We start from the raw sequence: 17,332 nt of genomic DNA, 5'->3' as shown, positions 1-17,332 counted from the left end.
GGCAGAGGTGCTCATCCTCCTTCCAGAGCCAGAAGCTGCCCTCCAGGGCCCAGCTGCCCCACTGCTCCGCCACCCTCCCAGCCTCATTCGAGGCCCCTCTGCGGCTGTCCGAAGGCCGAGGCCTCCCTCTGGTGGTCGCATGATGCTGGGGGCTGAGGCTGTGCTGGCTGAGCAGGGTAGCGGGCTTTCATCCCGGGCTCCCGCTCGAGGCGGACGAGGAGGCGGCACTGGACCAACAGGTGATCCCGACAGGATGTGGGCAGAGCGCTTCAAATCCTGGTTCTTCCCTCTATTCCACGAACCGACCTAAGCCCCAGTTTCCTCACCCGCAAAACGGGAATAAAGCACCTGTGACGACTAACGAGGATGAAGACTAGAATGTGCTAAGCATGGTGTACCTCCGCCCTCCACACACACGCCCTCACACCACACAGCCACCTAGGGACAGTCAATAATAGTAAGCTACTGTTAGTATCCAGCCTCCGTTTCCCAGTAACAATCACTTATTGAGTGCCTACTAGATGCAGATACCGATAGTATTTTAGCCTCACCTTTGGGCCCGCTCCTTGGGGTACGGTCTGAACGGCACACTCCGGCGGCAGCCACAGCGCCGGCCCGGGCTCTGGTCGGCGTGGGGCGGGGGTGGGGGGTGGAGTTTGCGTTCTGGGCGTCAAGCCGCGGGCCGGCAGCGGCACCTAGTGGCAATATGCAGCCATGCCAGGAGACGTGCTTTTTGCCTTCCTGGGCTCTCAGGATTGCAAATCAGGCTCCCTCCAAGGGCTCAGACTGTGGGAGGCCATCGCCGGGAACCAGCAGCCCCATATTACTGTGCACGTCCCAGGCCCCAGGCGGATGGTAGGCAGGGCAGGGGCTTGGAAGGAACCAGGTTCTGGGGCTGCTGGTGGAGCCACTTGGTATACAATTTACTAGTCTGGCCTCAATTTTCTCCATCTGCAAAATAGGCAATCATAAAAATAAGTCTTTCCACACACAGAATTGAAGTGAAACTCAAAGGAGATGGGGAAAGGGAATGTGGAAGAGTTGAGAGCTGGATCTTTCTCACGAGATGATAGGTAGAACCGTGCGAGCTAAGAATGAACTGGGTAAGCCCTGCTGACAGGAACAAGGGACATGGATGAGGCCAGAATGGTAGGTAGGACCTCCAATGCCAGGCTAGCACGTGGGGGACCAAGGGCCTTGGAGTCAGACATGTTCTCAAATCCTGGCAGTATCACTTACTAGATGGGGGACCCTAGGCACGTTCCTCAACCCTTCTGATCCCAGTTCCCTTTTCTATAACATGGTTATTATGGACCATCATTATAGGTGAAAATAGATGAGCATGGAGCCGGTGCACAACAAGCACGAAAAAGGGGGGCAGCTGTTACCTGATTGATTCTGTAGGACAGTGGAGAGAGGTCACCCAAAGAAGGGGTCATCTTCTCAAAGACAGGAGTGGAGGAGGGATAAATTAGGAGGTTAGGATTAACATACACACACTACTATATATAAAATAGATAACCAACAAGGAGCTACTGTACTGCACAGGAAACTCTACCCAATATTTTGTAATAACTTATAAGGGAAAAGAATCTGAAAAGAATAGATTTATATTATATTACCAATATATCATCAGTTATAGATATGTAACTGTGCTGTATACCTGAAACACAACATTGTAAATCAACTATACTTCAATAAATATATATAGATAGATATATATACACACACATAGATAAAAAAGGAAATGCAAAGTAAGATCACAACGATTTATCACCACACACCCACTACAACGACCAAAATTTAAGAGACTGGCCATACCAAATGGCCAGGATGTAGAGGAACAGGGACTCTACACTACTGGTCAGGATATAAAATCATGCAACCACTTTGGAAAATACTTTGGCAGTTTCTTATAACATAAACCTAAACATACACTTACCATATGATCCAGCTATTCCACTGCTAGATATTTACCCAAGGGAAATGAAAGTATACTTCTGTACAAAGACAGGTACATGGATGGTCATAGCAACTTTATTTGTATTAAAAACAACCCAAAACCTGGAAGCAACACAAATGTCCATCACTAGGTGAGCGTATAAACTATGGCAAAGCCATACAAAGGAATACGACTCAGCAATACAAAGGAATGGACTACTGATCCGTGCTAGGAAATGAATGAAACTCAAAATAATTACGTTAAGCAAAAAACGGCAGACAGAGAGAAGAGTCCATGCTGTATGAATCCGCTTACATAAAATTTTGGAAAATATAATGTATAGAGACAGAAAGATCCATGGTCACCTGGAGATGGGTTAGCGGGTGCTGAGAAGGGCTATAAAGAAGGCATCCCCAAGGGGCAAGAGGAAATTTCTTTAGCATGGTGGGGTTGTTCATTATCTCTATTGTGATGATGGTTTGACAGTGATATACTTGTCAAGTTAAATGTGCGTGGTTTATTTTAGGTTGAATATACCTCAATATACTGTTAAAACAAAGTTTGGAGAATACTATTTGGAATTTTTTTACTAACCCAGTCTTCCTTAATGCATTTTATTGTTTTGTTTTTCTTATAAATATATGAGAACGAAAAAAGTCCCAAATCAAAGCCTACAGATCTCCCCCGGCTTCACAAATATTGTGGGCTGCACTGATATCATCATTTTCTGTGTGTGCCACGGTGAGGGAAAATGACTCACTTTGAGGGTCATTCTTCCATCCTTGTGTTACGAGGGGTCAGGATGATGTAACTGCTTTTGAAGCACAAAGGGTGCAAAGCAGGGGCATCCCAACCACAGGACTGAGAAAGGCCTCTCCATGGGTTCCGTTTGTTTTCAGGAGAGGTGAGTGGCTGAGGTTTCGGAAAAAAAAGAAGAGCTAAGTGTCCACGGCACTCAGCCTCCTGTGGGCACCAACCTGTGATCCCTGGTGCACAGAAGCAGCAGGGGGAGGTAGAGGGGTGTTGGTGAGTGGTGGTGAGAAGACGGAGGACAAGGTGACCAGAAGTCTCCAGGTTCCAGGGTAATGTGACTTTGGATAAGCAGACTCAGTGCAGTCCCAACCCCTTCGGTGCCTCTGCCATCTTGCTGTCCCAAAGGCAGCTGCCACACCCTCTGGGCAGAGAGAATCCTCAGAGAACAGCCAGAGCCAGGGTGCCACGAGGCCACCAGCCAGACACAGAGTTTGACCTGGCCTTGAATGCACTGGTCAAAATGGGGACCAGGCAGAGGCTCCAGCAGCGGCTGCAATGGCCACCCCATGGGGACAGCTACAGTAACAGCCATCCCAGGTTTTGCACGCTTAGTACCACGTGTCCATACGAGTCAACAGAATCGGTACAGCAGAGGGGCTGCATGCCAGGGAGATTCTACCCAGGTTCACATCACGGCTTTGTCACTTACCAGCTGTGTGCTTTGGGCAAGTTACCTAACCACAATATGCCTCAGTCTCTCCTCAATAAAATGGAGATAACAGGATTTACCACATACAGTTGTAAGGATTAAAGGAGTTAATATCTATGTTTAGACAAGTTTCTGAGACAGAGTGTGCTCAGTGATGTGCTTGCTATTGTTGCATTATTCTATCCTTTAAAAAAAAAAATCCCTCTTCTGCTCTTCCCTACACATCAGAAAACGCAGGCTTGTACATATGGCCAACCAGGCATCCTACCTCTTGTGGGTGTGATGGGCAGTTCCTTTAACACTCTTAAATTGAATTCTTCAGGTTTGGGGCTCATGCTGTTTATTTCTATTGCCCTGGCTACTAAGAACCTCACAGCAAATCTAGAACTCAACTCTTGGGGCAGGAAGGCTTGGGTGGACTGATCCACGCAGGTCCTGCCGTCTCCAGCAGGGGGCGACCAGCACCATCCTTTGCTAGGCAGTGAGCACCGTCCAGCCCCACCCCAGGCCCTGGAACAATGGGCTGTTTACAGTCCGATGCTATCCAGGTGCTTTCATCCTGTCCCCAAGAGTTCCTGCTGATGTTGGGGGTAGGGCCTCCCTAGGCCTGCAGAGACAAACCTTCCCTTGCTGGTCAGGCCTCTGGAACCCCCAGGGGCTTTTGAGCCACGTGTAGCCTCTAGAGGAGCAGGTGATAAGTTACCAATGACCCACCCACCTCCAAGGCTTCTGACCTCTGGCTCCTCCATCCTGAGTCATGTCCCCCCTGTGCTGACCCCTGACCCTCCCATCCCCAGCCCCTGTGTACTTCTGCCATGTCCTGCCCACACTCACCAGTTTTTACTAAATAAAGCACGTTTTGTTTGGTTAAAAAAAAAAGAGAGTCACTCCAGTTCTATAGCCCAAAGGTCGAGGGTGGATCTGTGGGCACTGCTCCTTCCCCGACCCCTGACTTTCCTAGTTCCCATCTACCCCACTTCCCGGAAGAGAAGACTCATGCCAGTGTGGCTTGGCCTCAGTTTCCCAGTCTGTAAAATAGGTTGTCATCTCTGCCTCTTTCCCTGAGGTTTCCCGCAAGTGAATTCCTGGCAGGAAGGATGGGCACAGGAGGCTCCAGGCCCAGTCCACAAACCAAAGGGTGAGAGAGGCCCTTCCAAGCTGGGAACGGGCAGCCTCGGTTGATCCTCCTGGGCCTCAGTGTCCCAAACTGTCCCAAATCTTGGTCTCAGGGTGGCTCCCCTTCAATCTTTGCACCAACAAGGGGTTTCCAAGCCCAACTTGGGGTCTTCCTCACTCTCGACCCAAACGGCACAAACAAAAAACCAGAAAAAAAAAAAAAAATCATGTCTTTATTGTCTGATTAATAAACTGGCTTGGAGGGGGAAGAGGAATGGGGTTTTGAATACAGCTAGCCTTGATTAGTCGGAAACTCCTGTTAACTGTGTACAAAATGAATGTTATAAAATCAGGTACAAAACAGGGTCAACAAAGCAGCAGCCCTGGGGTGGTCTCAAGGTACCCGGGAGGCTGAGAAACGGACCCAACGTGGCCTCAGGGTGAGGCCGAAGGACTGGGGCCTGGGGTCTGCACCCCACCCCTCTGCTCCTTCACCTCGGGGCACACAAGCTCTCCTCCCTCCCCGATTACAAATCACTACAAAACTGCCCTCAAAGGGGCACAAACACCAAGGCCAAGGCACTACCAGAAATGAAATGGGTTCGGAGCCCAGCGCCAAGCTCCCCCTTCCCCAGCAGCCGGAGCATGGAGGAGGGGTGCCCTGTTCCCCACGCCCAGCAGGGTGGGCACGCACAGAATTCCGCAGCTGGGGAGGGGCTCCGCCCCCCAGACAGGCGGTGGCCTGGGAGCCCTGAGCAAACACAGCCATGGCTTTGGTCAGTGCTGAATGTGGAGAGAGGGGCCACAGTCCTATCTGGCCCCCACGACGTGGCCTGCGCAGAGATGTCCTGTCACGGTCCTTCTGGAGCTGCCGCCCCAGGCTACGGCCCTAATTGGGGTAGCACATGCAGCACCCCGTGCCTGCTGCGTCCACGCTGGGTTTGGTGCTGGGTCCCAGGAGCCCATCGGTGACAGAGTGCTCCGTGATGATGTCCTCCACCCGGGTGATGTACAGGAATGTCAGCAGCACCCCCAGGAACTGAGGAGAACGGGCAGGGCGGGTGAGAGCCTGCTGGCCATCTGGGTGGCCCTCTCCGGCAGTCCCGAGCCCCCACTACCCCAATGGCCCCAGCCTGGGCCCTCCTCTGCGCCTGCTGGGAAATCCCAGAGACCCTCCATTCTGCGACTCCTATTCCCCCCCCAGCTATGTCACTCACTTTCTAGGCCATTCACCCCCTCCTTCCAGCCCTCCAGCCCTCCCAGGGTAAGCCCAGGTGGCTGGTCCAAGAGCTCTCTTCACCCCAGCCCTTTGTGCCTACTCTGCACTCTGTAATCACCGAGCCACACATCATCTGAAGCCACAGCCTGCCCACACCATCCCCACCTTTAGCTCCCCTCCCTGGGGGCCGGGGGGGGGGGGACCAGCACACCTGGGGGAGCAGGATGCCTAGCAGGAGGCCCGCCATGATGGCGTAGTTGTCCATGAACCAGATGAGCACGGCGTTGGTGCAGCCCCGCACGTAGATGACATTCTGCACGCTGAGGCGCTGCCGGGGAGGAGCCTGGCTGAGCACTCGCCTGGAAGCCCTGGTCCCAACTCTGCCACTCACCCCAGGTCCAGGCGAGTCCCTCAGCCTCTCTGGGCCTCAGTTTCTCGTATGCAATGTGATGAGAAGGTGGCTCTAGATCACTGGGTCTCAGCAGGTGGTACCGCTCCCTAGAGAGCACTGCGGACATTGTGGTGGCACTTCCGGTTATCACTGCGATCGGGGCTGGGGGCTGAGGGACTGTAGAGCTCAGGGCAATCCTACTCCACGGACAACTTCCCAGACTACCTGCCTCTTAGATGTCCCCTGGGCATCTGGATGGGTGAAAACCCATCCATAATTATCTGAGCCCAAAGCCTAACTCCAGGGACATAAAAACCAAAGTGTTTTCTGCATGTTTTTACTATGCACTGAATTCTGTAGAAAGAATATTAGATAAAGTAAGGGATAATTATACTTTATTTTGTTTGCAACTTTATCAAGAATTGTTCACCATTTTGAAAAACCATGTCAATGGCAAAAATACGCCCATGGTAATGCAAGTTGTCCACACAACACCCCTGCCAAGTATCAGAAGCCCCTGGCAGTGTAAACACCCAACCACTTCGCTTTCTCTATCTAGTGCCTGAGCACGTACGTGTTGAAATATGGTATATGGTTGTAAATTGTTTTATCTTATTTCTCCTTTTATCTCAAATCATTACGTTACCTGTTTTGGAATTACGTGTGTAGGTAGGTTATATTATCTGTGAATTTCACTTTGGAATAATAAATAGGGCATTACCAAGTGTTTAATGTAAAAACTGGCCATTGGGTTTGATGGCTGGAGAATCACTGCTGGTCTGTGGCTCTGCATGTTAAACGTGTGTCAGAATCACCTGCCGGCGCCACCCCAAGAATGCCCGTTTCTAAGAAGTTCCCAGGTCGGGGGCGGGGGGGTGGAAGGCGCTGCTGTTGCTGCTGGTCGGGGGACCTCACTGTGAGAACCACTGCTCAGAGGCATCTCAAGTCGTCACTATTTTCAGCTTCCTTCTCAGCACCACCCCAGCTTGTCTCCAAGTCCAGGAGAAATGCCCAGGAAGCTGAGCCAGGAGGGACCTTCCAGAGGCTCCCTTCCCCAAGGGACTCCTGGGTCCCAGGCTGAGGAAGCCGGTGTGCGTCGTCTGCAAATGGGCAGCTCCAAGGGCAGAGGCAGGCTGGTGCTGAGCGCGGCCGGGCACAGGGGCATGCTGGGGGCACTGGCAGGGGCACGGTGGCCTCACACGTTAGGTGCCCGGCACATCCTGGCAGCCAGCCTTTCCCAGCCTGGGGGGATTCTTGGCTCCCCGAGTCCTGTTCTGGGTGGGGCAGAAAACCTGAGCAGTCCCTGGCTCCTTTTCACAGCCAGGAATGTTGGGAAATCTCAGCAGCCAGGAGCCTCACCCCTGGTAGCCCCTCTGATCACCCTGGAGATGGGACAGGAAGGGCAACCTTTCTGGAGGAAAGAGATTTCAAAGACGTTACCTCCTTGTCAATAGTTCTGTAGCCGCACATGGTGTTGACAACTTCTGTCTGAAACAGAAATGTGTATTAGCTAACACTTACATAGTGTTTACTGTAGAAGACATTTGTTCCCCCGACCCCCATTTTATAGTGCACAGAGAGTTGCACTGCCCAGTATGGATGGAGCTGAGATTCCCACCCCGGCAGCCTGGCTCAAATCTGCATCTTAACCTCCAGCCTCCAAGAAATGCACAGGGAGGACAGGTGGGAAGGCCAGTTCCGTGGCGCTTCGGTGGGAGGCCCACTGCTCCACCCGTGGCAGCCTAGGAACCCAGAGGAAAGGGCACTGCCCCAGGCTCCCTTAGTGCAGCTGCCCCAGAGCCCAAGCTTTGCTGATATGGTTATGGGTTGTCTGAGGTCAGGGCTGGGCTGCTCCCACTACGCTGGCTCTTATGAAAGAAAATCCCAGACCACAGCCAGGGCCCTGGCCAGCTGGGGATTACCTGACGGCAAAGCCAGGCCTCTGACCACACTTCCCTGTTCCTGCAGACAGCCACTCACCAGTGGAAGGACCGCCCAACCTCCTTCCTGGGAAGAGAGCTGCTCTCAGGAACTCCCAGCGGCTGACTAATCTAGGCGCAGGGGAAGCTGTGGTCGGCCCTAGACCCATCAAATCTCTTCCCAGCAGACCTATAACACAGGACTGGCAGGGGCACTTCCCATCACTGCCTGAGCCCTTGTATAGTTTCCTCTATTTTCTACAAGGTGAGAGAAAGCTCGATGTCCCGGTCCCATCCCTTCACATCTAAGTGAAAGCTGCTGTGGGACCAGGGTGCCACAGGTTCCAGCAGTAATGCAGGACAGCGGAGTGGCCAATGTGGTCTCTGGCATCATGTTACCTGGTCCAGGTCCTGCTCTGCCACTTAGGAGCTCTGTGACCAACCTTAGGTGGGCTGCTGAGGGACTAGCACATGCAGGCACTCAATAAGGATTTGTTGAATGAATGAATGAATGAATAGCTTCCCTGGTCTCTTCCATAAAGCAATGGTGATCTAAGAATGTACCCCACGGAGCTGTTTTGAATATAAAGTGAGATATACATGTAAAGGGCTTATCCCAGGGCTGGGCACATGGCAGAACACAGACACGCTGGCTGGAGTGACTTTGGACACGATCCCAGTCCCTGGAAGGCAAGGAGGGCTGTCTACTCTCTTTCCAAAAGAGTGGGTTGAACCTCAGGCGTCATCTAGATCTGTCTAAATGTCAGGGCCTGATGTGTGGGCAAAATAACCTCTCAGTCTAGACTGTCCCCCAGGAGCCCTCAGACCCCAAAACACCGAGCATCCACTTCATGTCAGTTGGCATTTGTGGCCCCCCAGGCCAAGAACATGACCCCCAGGGAGAAGGTCAGGCCTGGGGAGCAAGTGCACGAGGGCATGATGGGAACAGGTGCTTCCTACCTCATTTGTTCATTCATTCAGTCATTACTGAACAAATACTGAGCACTCATTATGTACCATTCTCTGTTCTAGGTGTTGGGAATATAGAAGAACAAAAAAGGGTCCTTGCCTTCATGGAACTTTTATTCTAGGGAAGGAGACAGACAATGAACATAATAAATAAGTAAGCTATATGGTATATAAGAAGGTGACAAGAATAAACTTACTCTTCACTGTGCTTCCAACCCTGGAGGTAGAACCACAGCTCCTGCCCCTCAGGGAACAGACATGCAGCAGCAGAGGCCTCCCTAACCCTAGAGCCCAGAACTCTTCTCTAGGCCCCAGGGTGACTCACCTAGATATCTATGCAAACATTAATTCTGGGTGGTTTTTTAATGAGATTAACATTTTTTGTTTTTGTTTTAATTAATTTATTTAGTTTATTTATTTTTGCCTGCGTTGGGTATTCGTTGCTGCATGCGGGCTTTCTCTAGTTGCAGTGAGCAGAGGCTACTTTTCATTGCGGTGCGCGGGCTTCTCACTGCGGTGGCTTCTCTTGTTGTGGAGCACGGGCTCTAGGCGCTTGGGCTCCAGTAGTTGTGGCGCACGGGCTCAGTAGTTGTGGCTCACGGGCTCTAGAGCGCAGGCTCAGCAGTTGTGGTGCGCGGGCTTAGTTGCTCTGCGGCATGTGGGATCTTCGCGGACCAGAGCTCGAACCCGTGTCCCCTGCACTGGCAGGCGGATTCTTAACTTCTGCGCCACCAGGGAAGCCCCCAATGAGATTAACATTTAAATCAGTAGCCTGAGTAAAGCAGATTGCCCTCCCTAACGTGGGCGGGCCTCATCCAATCAGTCGATGGCCTGAATAGAAAAAAAGGGCGGTCCTTCCCCCAAGTAAGGGAGAATTCTTCCTGCCTGACTTCAAACCTGAACTGAAACACTGGGTCTTCCTGGGCCTTGAGCCTGCCAGCCTTAAAACAGGAACTACAGGGCTTCCCTGGTGGCGCAGTGGTTGAGAGTCCGCCTGCCGATGCAGGGGACACGGGTTCGTGCCCCGGTCTGGGAAGATCCCACATGCCGCGGAGCAGCTGGGCCCGTGAGCCATGGCTGCTGAGCTTGCGTGCCCGGAGCCTGTGCTCCACAACAGGAGAGGCCACAACAGTGAGAGACCCGCGTACCAAAAAAAAAAAAAACAAAAAAAACAGGAACTACATCATCAGCTCTCCTGGTTCTCAGGCCTGTGCACTCAGACTGGAACTAAACCATTGGCTCTCCTGGGGCTCTCACTTGCCGACTCACCCTGCAGATCTTGGGACTTGCCTGCCTCCATAATTCTGTGAGTCAGTTTCCTATAATAAATCTCTTTACACACACACACACACACACACACATCCTATTGGTTCTGTTTCTCTGCTGAACAAGCCAGCAAGTCCCTTCCGGGTGGGACACTCCTCATGTAATGCCTGGTGCATGTGGAGGGTATGAAGACCTGTTCCCCTTGCCCCAATATGGGACAACTCTGAAGGACCATCCCAGAACATTCCTGGAGAGGCAGCTGAGGCCCCCATTGAGCCTGCATCATTGCTCAACCTCTCCCTCTGCCCAGCCCAGATTCTGTCACCTCCCTTACAGGTGTCAATCCTGAGCGCACCTCCTACTAAACCTCCTGCTCACTAACCAGCATGTCAGAGTCCACTTCCTGGACAGCCTTAGCTGTGACACCTGGACCACTGCACTAGCCCCTAACCAGACTCCCCACGTCACCTCTGCTCCCACAGCAGACAGGGTGGTCCTGGTAAAGCCTAAGTAAGATCTGCTACTCAGCTACTGAAGCCCTGTCACTTGACTGCTTGTCACTCAAGGGAACCTAAGTCCTGACCACGGCCATCAGGGCACCCATGACCTCCCTGACTTTGTCTGCCACTCTCCTCCCCCACACGCACTCTGCTCTAGCCACACTGGTCTCTGCACTGTTTCTCAAACTCACCAGGGCAACTCCCACCTCAGGGCCTTTGCACTTGCTGTTCTCTCTGCCAGGAGTTCCCATCCCCAGATACACATGGCTCACTCCCTCACTTCCTTCAGGGTTTTACTGAGAACCTACATTCTCAGTATCTAAAATTGCAATCCTCCACGCCCCTGCTTTATTTTTCTCCTTAGCATTTATCATCTTCTAGCATACTATCTCTTTTACTTATTTATTTTTCTTATCAGTTCTACCCACTAGAAAGAATGTCAGCTCCATGCAGGCAAAAGTTCTCTGTGTGTTTTCTGTATCCTCAGAATGTAGAACCACATCTGGCAGGTCCTCAATAAATACTCGTTGAATGAATGAATGAATACAAGTTGGGCTTCCACATCTCAACCTGGACCTTCAGGTGCCACTGCCTTGGGTGATGAAGTTCAGGGTCACCCCCCGTAGGCCTCCCTAAAAAACCCGGGCTCTTCCCCAGCACTCCCCTTGCACAGAAAGCTACCCTAAAATGGCAGCTACAATTTCCAAACAAACCTCCCCTCCTGGCCCAGCCTTTTTAGGGCTAATGCACTTGGCATTGGCTCCCTGACTCACTGGGTGAGGCCCCCACCCCTACCAGCAGCTGCGTGGTTTACAGAATCCGGAAGTGGGCACAGAATGGTGGAGCATCAGAAGAGAAATTTTCCATGACTCTTCAGGGTGTGAGTAATTGCAAAGCTCTCCGCCTCATTCCAACCCAGAAACCATGCAGTTTTGGGACACATTAGTCAAACACAGGATTGACCAAGCCTCTCATTTATTAGCAGTGACAGCACAGGGCAGCCTCCCAAGTGGCCAAGGAGGCAACAGAGCTGAGAGGATCCCACTGGGGAGAGGCGGAGGCTGACGGTTACATCACCAGACCCCTTCCAAATACCCTGTTGCTGATGGTGACCAGGATGTCAAGCCCAAAGTCCACCAGCAATGCCCACAGTGCAGGCCCTGCTCTGGTCCTCTGGCTACGGCTGTCAAGCCAGCCACCCTGCTAAGCCCCCCGGCCTGGACCCTCTCCTACTCCTTGCCTGGCTTGCACAGGAGTCCAGGGTGCAGCTCTGACAATGGCTGCCTGAATTTCGTCCCAGCCCCATCAACCTTGGGCAAAGCACCTAACCTTTTGGTTCCTCAGTTTTCTCATCTGTACAGTGGGTGAAATAACGGTACCTACCTCACAGGGTTGTTGAAAAGACTAAATGAGTTAATACAACTAAAGAACCTAGAAAAGGCCAGCACATGGTAAGTGCTCAGTAGATGTTAACGACCGCTACTAATAAGACAAGACTTCCCCGCCCCCCTTCCCAGATTCACCCCCTTTAGTAGCCCTCGAGGCTCAGGAAGCCTCGACAATGACCACCACCTCCTGCCTGCCGCACCCAACCATCCCCACCACCCGTCCTGAAAGGTGAGAGAAGCGTTTGACCAGCCGGGAAGCCCCAGGAGCAGTGGGTACCGTGTTTCTGAAGCAGCAGGTGTAGGGCACCCCGCAGGCCAGGGGTCCGGGGGCACTGCAGTCGTGGTACTGGTTTTTGCTCCAATCTCGGTAGTCTTCTCCGCCACAGCACTTAAACTGAGGGATGAAACAAGCGGGGAAGAGAGCTGCCATCACCGCCGGGGCCCCGGGCAGACAGCGGGGAGGGGCCCTGCCGGGGATGGACGATGTGATTTATGATGGGGGTCACCCTGGTAGGGGGAGCTACAGGCAGCAAATGAGGCATCCGTTGTGGGGTCAGAGTTCACCAAAAGCGGCATGGCTGCCCAACAGGTAGTGAGCGCCCCGTCACTGGAGAGGCATGCAAGCCAAGGCTGGGTAGCCTTTTGGTGGGATAGCGGGGTGGTGACTAAACACTGGAGGGAACATCCTTCCTTGACAACCGGACTCCATCTTCACATCCCCAGGGCAGGCGCTCAACCCGAGGAGCTGGCCTTTAAGGTCCCGGAGAATAGGATTCTAGGGAAGCCCCACAACCCAGGGGTCCCTGAACCACACTGACCTTCTCCTCACCTGCCCCAGCTCTGCCTGTCCTGCCCTTAGCAAAGGGGCACACACCTCACACCCTGGCCTGGGCTCAGGACTGAAGCGATGGCACAGCTGGCATCATTTTCCCCTTAGCTTAGCCCCTCCCTGCATCTCCCCCTGTACAGATGCCAACGCCTGGGGGAAGCAGTTACTCCACTGAGATGCTGGTGCGTGCCAGGCATTGTTCTGTGTGCCAGAGAGACAAGGGGCAGCCAAAGCACCACAGCCCTGCCCATATGGGACACACGTGCAGAGGGAGACAGAGAGGAATCAGCGTTGTGAAAAGGACAGTGAGGTAGTGCTGGGTACCAGGGATACGGCAAACAGGGGAAGGAGCGGGGAGGTCGGGAAAGGCCTGAGGAGATGTCATTTAATCTGAAATAGGAACAACAGGAAAAAGCCGGTCAAGACATGCAAAGACCCCACGCAGAGACGAGGTGGTTATATTTCAGCAGCAGGTGTGCCTGGAGCAGAGCCAGCAAGAATGGAGGACATGAGGCCAGACCGTGAAAGCCCTGTCAGCCAGAACCAGCAGGGAGCTGGGATGGTATTCTGAGTGACGGAAAGTCACTGCAGGGTTTATTAACCAGGGGAGTGATATGATCCAAGGTCTTAGTAAAAACACAGATACCCTTTCAGAGTCCCCATAGAGCCTTTTAGGTTATCAGTTTGAGGGATCTGGAAGTGCCTCTTTGGGGTACAGTGCAAAGGGCATTTGCTTTGCCATCAGACAGGCCAGAGTTCAAATCCTCACACTACCGGTAACTCCATGCTGTGTGACTTTGGGCAAGTCAGTGACCCTCTCTGTGCCTCAGATCCTCAACCGTAAAGCAGGAAGAGCAACGTCAGCTTTGCACAGCTGAGCTGAGAATTACAAAGGGAAGCCATGCATGACGCATTCAGCACCAAGCAGGGTGCCCAGTGAGCATGAGTCATCCCGCCATTCCACCCTGGAAGAAATGAAAATTGCGAGCCAGCTGAAGGTTGGTTCCAATAAAAGCATTTTGCTCCACTTGATGGCCAGAGCTGGCAGGCACATGCCTGGCAAAGAAGGGCCTCCCGGAGGCTGCACCTGTTGTGACTACATGGAAGGCCTGAGCCAAGGGTGTGGCCACTACGGGTGGCCCTGGGCGTGGTGAGACATTTGTCCCCACTGAGGGCTAGCATGGGGATCAGGCCAGCTGACGCCCCCAAGGTCACATCCAAAGAAGCGCAGCCAGGGCTGAGCGGGCCCTCGGCCCTCAAACTCTGCTTGTCCTCACCTAGTAGGACATGAGGATGATGACCACTGCAGCTGACACCGACCTAGGTCTCATCATTTGCCTGGCACTGCTCTAACCACCTCTGAAACAGGTCGAGGCTATCTCACAACGACGCCAAGAGGAAGGGACCATTAGTAGCCCCTTGAGGCAGATGAGGAGGCTAAGGCGCAGAAGGACTAAGTGAGGTTGATGTGTAGAAGCCCCCGAGGGCAGCAGCTTGCCCTGCAACTGCTATTATTATTACACCCACAGATTCGGGTGGACCTTGGGAAGAGGGATGACATCCCCAAAGGACAATTATCACATTCAAAGAAGCGTCATCGAGGAAAAGGAGAAGTCTTGTGCTGTTCCCCCATGCAGGGGGAAGTGGAGTCGGGGAAGAGCTCTCTCCCCGTCGGGGCTGTCCTGGACTTGGCAAGGCAGTGAGCTCCCCATCACTAAAGGGTCCTGGCAGGGGGAACTTCGAACTGGGTGGCTTGGAGGTCACTCCCACCTCAAAGAAGGAGGATCTTTACCCACTGGAGATGGGGCACCCTGAGGCACTGCCAGGTGGCTTGTAGCTACCCCTGACCTTGTTCTTTTTTTTTTTTTTCCAGGAGGGGAGGGCCCGTGTACCTGGAGAGGAACAGGTAGGGCAAGTATATTGTGGGGGAAGCACACGGGTAGAGAGCTGGTTGAGAAGGTCAGGCCCTGGCATCCCTACCCTTGGCGGCCATCCATGGCCCGCCCGTGCCTCCCAACGTGGCCAGCCACCTGCTTTGGGAATGGATAAGCCATGTGACCCTCACCCCGACCCTCTTGAGCAGGGTCCCCAGTGGGGGACAAAGGGCATGGGAGGCAGATGTCTGACCCAAAGAGCCTGGCTCACCTCCTTCTGAACAAAGTCCATGATGTTTTTGAAGTCCAGATCGTCATAGTAGTTCTCGATTCCTCTTCGAATGTTGTCATTCAGAAAGTCGATGGTCTATTTAGACAGAGAAATGACAAAGGAAGAAGAGCACACATCCCCAGAGTCCCACCCGAGATTTCCCAAAAGTCGGGATTGAACCAGAGTGCCCACATGCCCAGGTGGCCCCTGCCCCTACCTGCACAAAGCACCCCTTCCACGCCCCCAGTGCCCATCGGATGCAGGAGTAGTGCACCCCATTCCTTTACAGATCAAACAACCCATCCAGGCCAGGGCTGGGACCAGCTGCTCAGGTTCCTGGCCTGGCGCTCCTTCTACTGCCAAAGACAGGCCTGTGCTGGAACCTTCCCTTTGCCCTCCAGGCCTTCTCTCCACTCTTCTCTCCTATCCAAGCTCTTGTTTTACAGATAAGGAGGCCCAGAGAGGGAGCTTGATTCTCCCCAGATCACCGAGCAGGTCTCAACTCTGGTTAGGGGCCCGGCCAGGTCTCCTGACTCTCCTCCGGGCCTCTCTCTGTCACTGCAGGGAGATGACAGGGCCCACCTCCCTCTCGGGCTGGGACAATCCCCACCGGGAAGGGCGCTGGCAGGCCGCCCTGTCCCAGTCACACTGGGCCTTCTGGATCAACAGCCCGGCTGTTGTACTGGGATCCAGGAGCACAAAAGGCCCCACAGCAGGAAGGGATGGGGCGGGAGCGTGGGCAGCCCAGCTCCACACTGGCAGCGACAATCGGGGCTTTCAGAGCAGGAAGGCCCGTGTCTCATCAGAGATTGTGCTGGCACAAAGGGTGCATTCTCAGCTCTGGAGCCGGACGATTCCCGCGGGAGGTGCCCTCAGGGTACATGGGGACAGCAGGGCCCTGGGTTCCAGGCCCCAGCCTGGGACTGCAGGCCCCATCACAGCTACTCCTCCTCTCTGGGCCTCAGTTTCCCACTTGTGAACCAACCCTGCAGGCCTATGTTTAAGACACCTCCGAGCTCTGAAGATCAAAGACTAGGCTGCGAGGGGCTGTCAGGCCTCACGGTCCCTGCAGCCACGCTGGCCTCGGGCACTTCCTTTAACTTCCGGGCCTCCATTTCTTCCTCTACGGAATGGGGGCTGGCGGTGGGGGAGAACCCTCTGCCTGGGAGGGGTTGGAGATTCAAATAAACTAAATCTACAAAAGTGCTTAGCAGGACGCCAGGCACATAGTAAGCCCTGCTGTTATTATGATAGGTCTTTCTTTTTCCAGGAGACAGATACCCTGTGGTATCACTTCATACCCATTACGTCATCAGTGGAAAATGGCTAATCCCAGAAGAAATTAAGGCCCTAAGTCTTGTCCAAGAGCTGGGCCCTAGCCTGGGACCCCTCACAAACACCCTGCAGCCCAAAGAGGTGACGTGACGTGTCCAAGGTCACCCTGCTGATCACTGGCAGAGAGATGGCTGGAACCAAAGCGTCAAACTCCCGGCCTGATACACTTTAAGAAGCCAAGATAAGTATCTGTATAACTGATTCACTTTGCTTTATACCAGAAACTAACACAACATTGTAAATCAACTATATACTCCAATAAAAATTAAAAACAAAAACTCTGTGTGGGGATAGGTTATCCAAGGTAACTCCTCTGTAAAATGAGAAACAATATTAACAGTCTTAGACTCATAAAAGATCATGTTTACCGATGATTAAAGCGAATACGGAAAACAGCAAAAAAAGAAGCCAAGAATAGAACCCAAGGTTCAGATTGGGGCCATCTCCCCAAACCATCTCCAGTATCAAAAAGAGAGGAATGAAGGATGTGACAGCCATCTCCTTCCTGAAACTCAGACACTGCTCAAAGCCAGGGTGACAGAGGAGACTGGCTCAGGGAAACCTATCTCTGTGGCCAGAAGGAAAACCCTCTGCTGATGAAAATCAGCCGCTCAGGAGCAGACCTGGGAGCTGCAGGCCTCGGGAGGCACAGGGCCAGCCCCCTTCCCATGTGAGAGGCTCTGCAGTCACCAGCCCTCAGCCCTGCCCAGGTCTGGCACTGGATCCCAACCAGGGCAGGGGCTCAGTGGAAGAGCTGCTTGCTGGCCACTCGACCTGGGCAGAGCAGGAGGCTGCCTGGCCTCAGGCCACCCTTCCCAGAGGCTCCCAGGTCCTGCAGCCTTCCCGACCTT

General features: G+C 53.2%; 1 protein-coding gene across 4 annotated transcripts in view; it reads right to left on the bottom strand.

The window, feature by feature from the left end:
• Positions 1–4,754: 4,754 nt before the first annotated feature.
• TSPAN15 (tetraspanin 15) overlaps positions 4,755–17,332 on the bottom strand; it is a 49,487-nt gene continuing 36,909 nt past the window's right edge. The window contains exons 4-8 of one of the 4 annotated variants that reach the window (XM_082674302.1): positions 15,147–15,242; positions 12,450–12,566; positions 7,571–7,618; positions 5,951–6,067; positions 4,755–5,559 (exon numbers count right to left, since the gene is read on the bottom strand). In XM_082674302.1, the coding sequence (XP_082530428.1) occupies positions 5,410–5,559; positions 5,951–6,067; positions 7,571–7,618; positions 12,450–12,566; positions 15,147–15,242 (528 nt within the window). In that variant the 3' untranslated portion in view covers positions 4,755–5,409. The remainder of the gene's footprint in view (positions 5,560–5,950; positions 6,068–7,570; positions 7,619–12,449; positions 12,567–15,146; positions 15,243–17,332) is intronic. The other 3 variants (XM_082674305.1, XM_082674303.1, XM_082674304.1) reach the window with 3 other exon arrangements.

Source organism: Grampus griseus, assembly GCF_964374135.1.
Source record: "Grampus griseus genome assembly, chromosome: 16".
Classification (NCBI taxonomy): Eukaryota; Metazoa; Chordata; class Mammalia; order Artiodactyla; family Delphinidae; genus Grampus; species Grampus griseus.
This window is presented reverse-complemented; position numbering and strand designations above follow the sequence as displayed.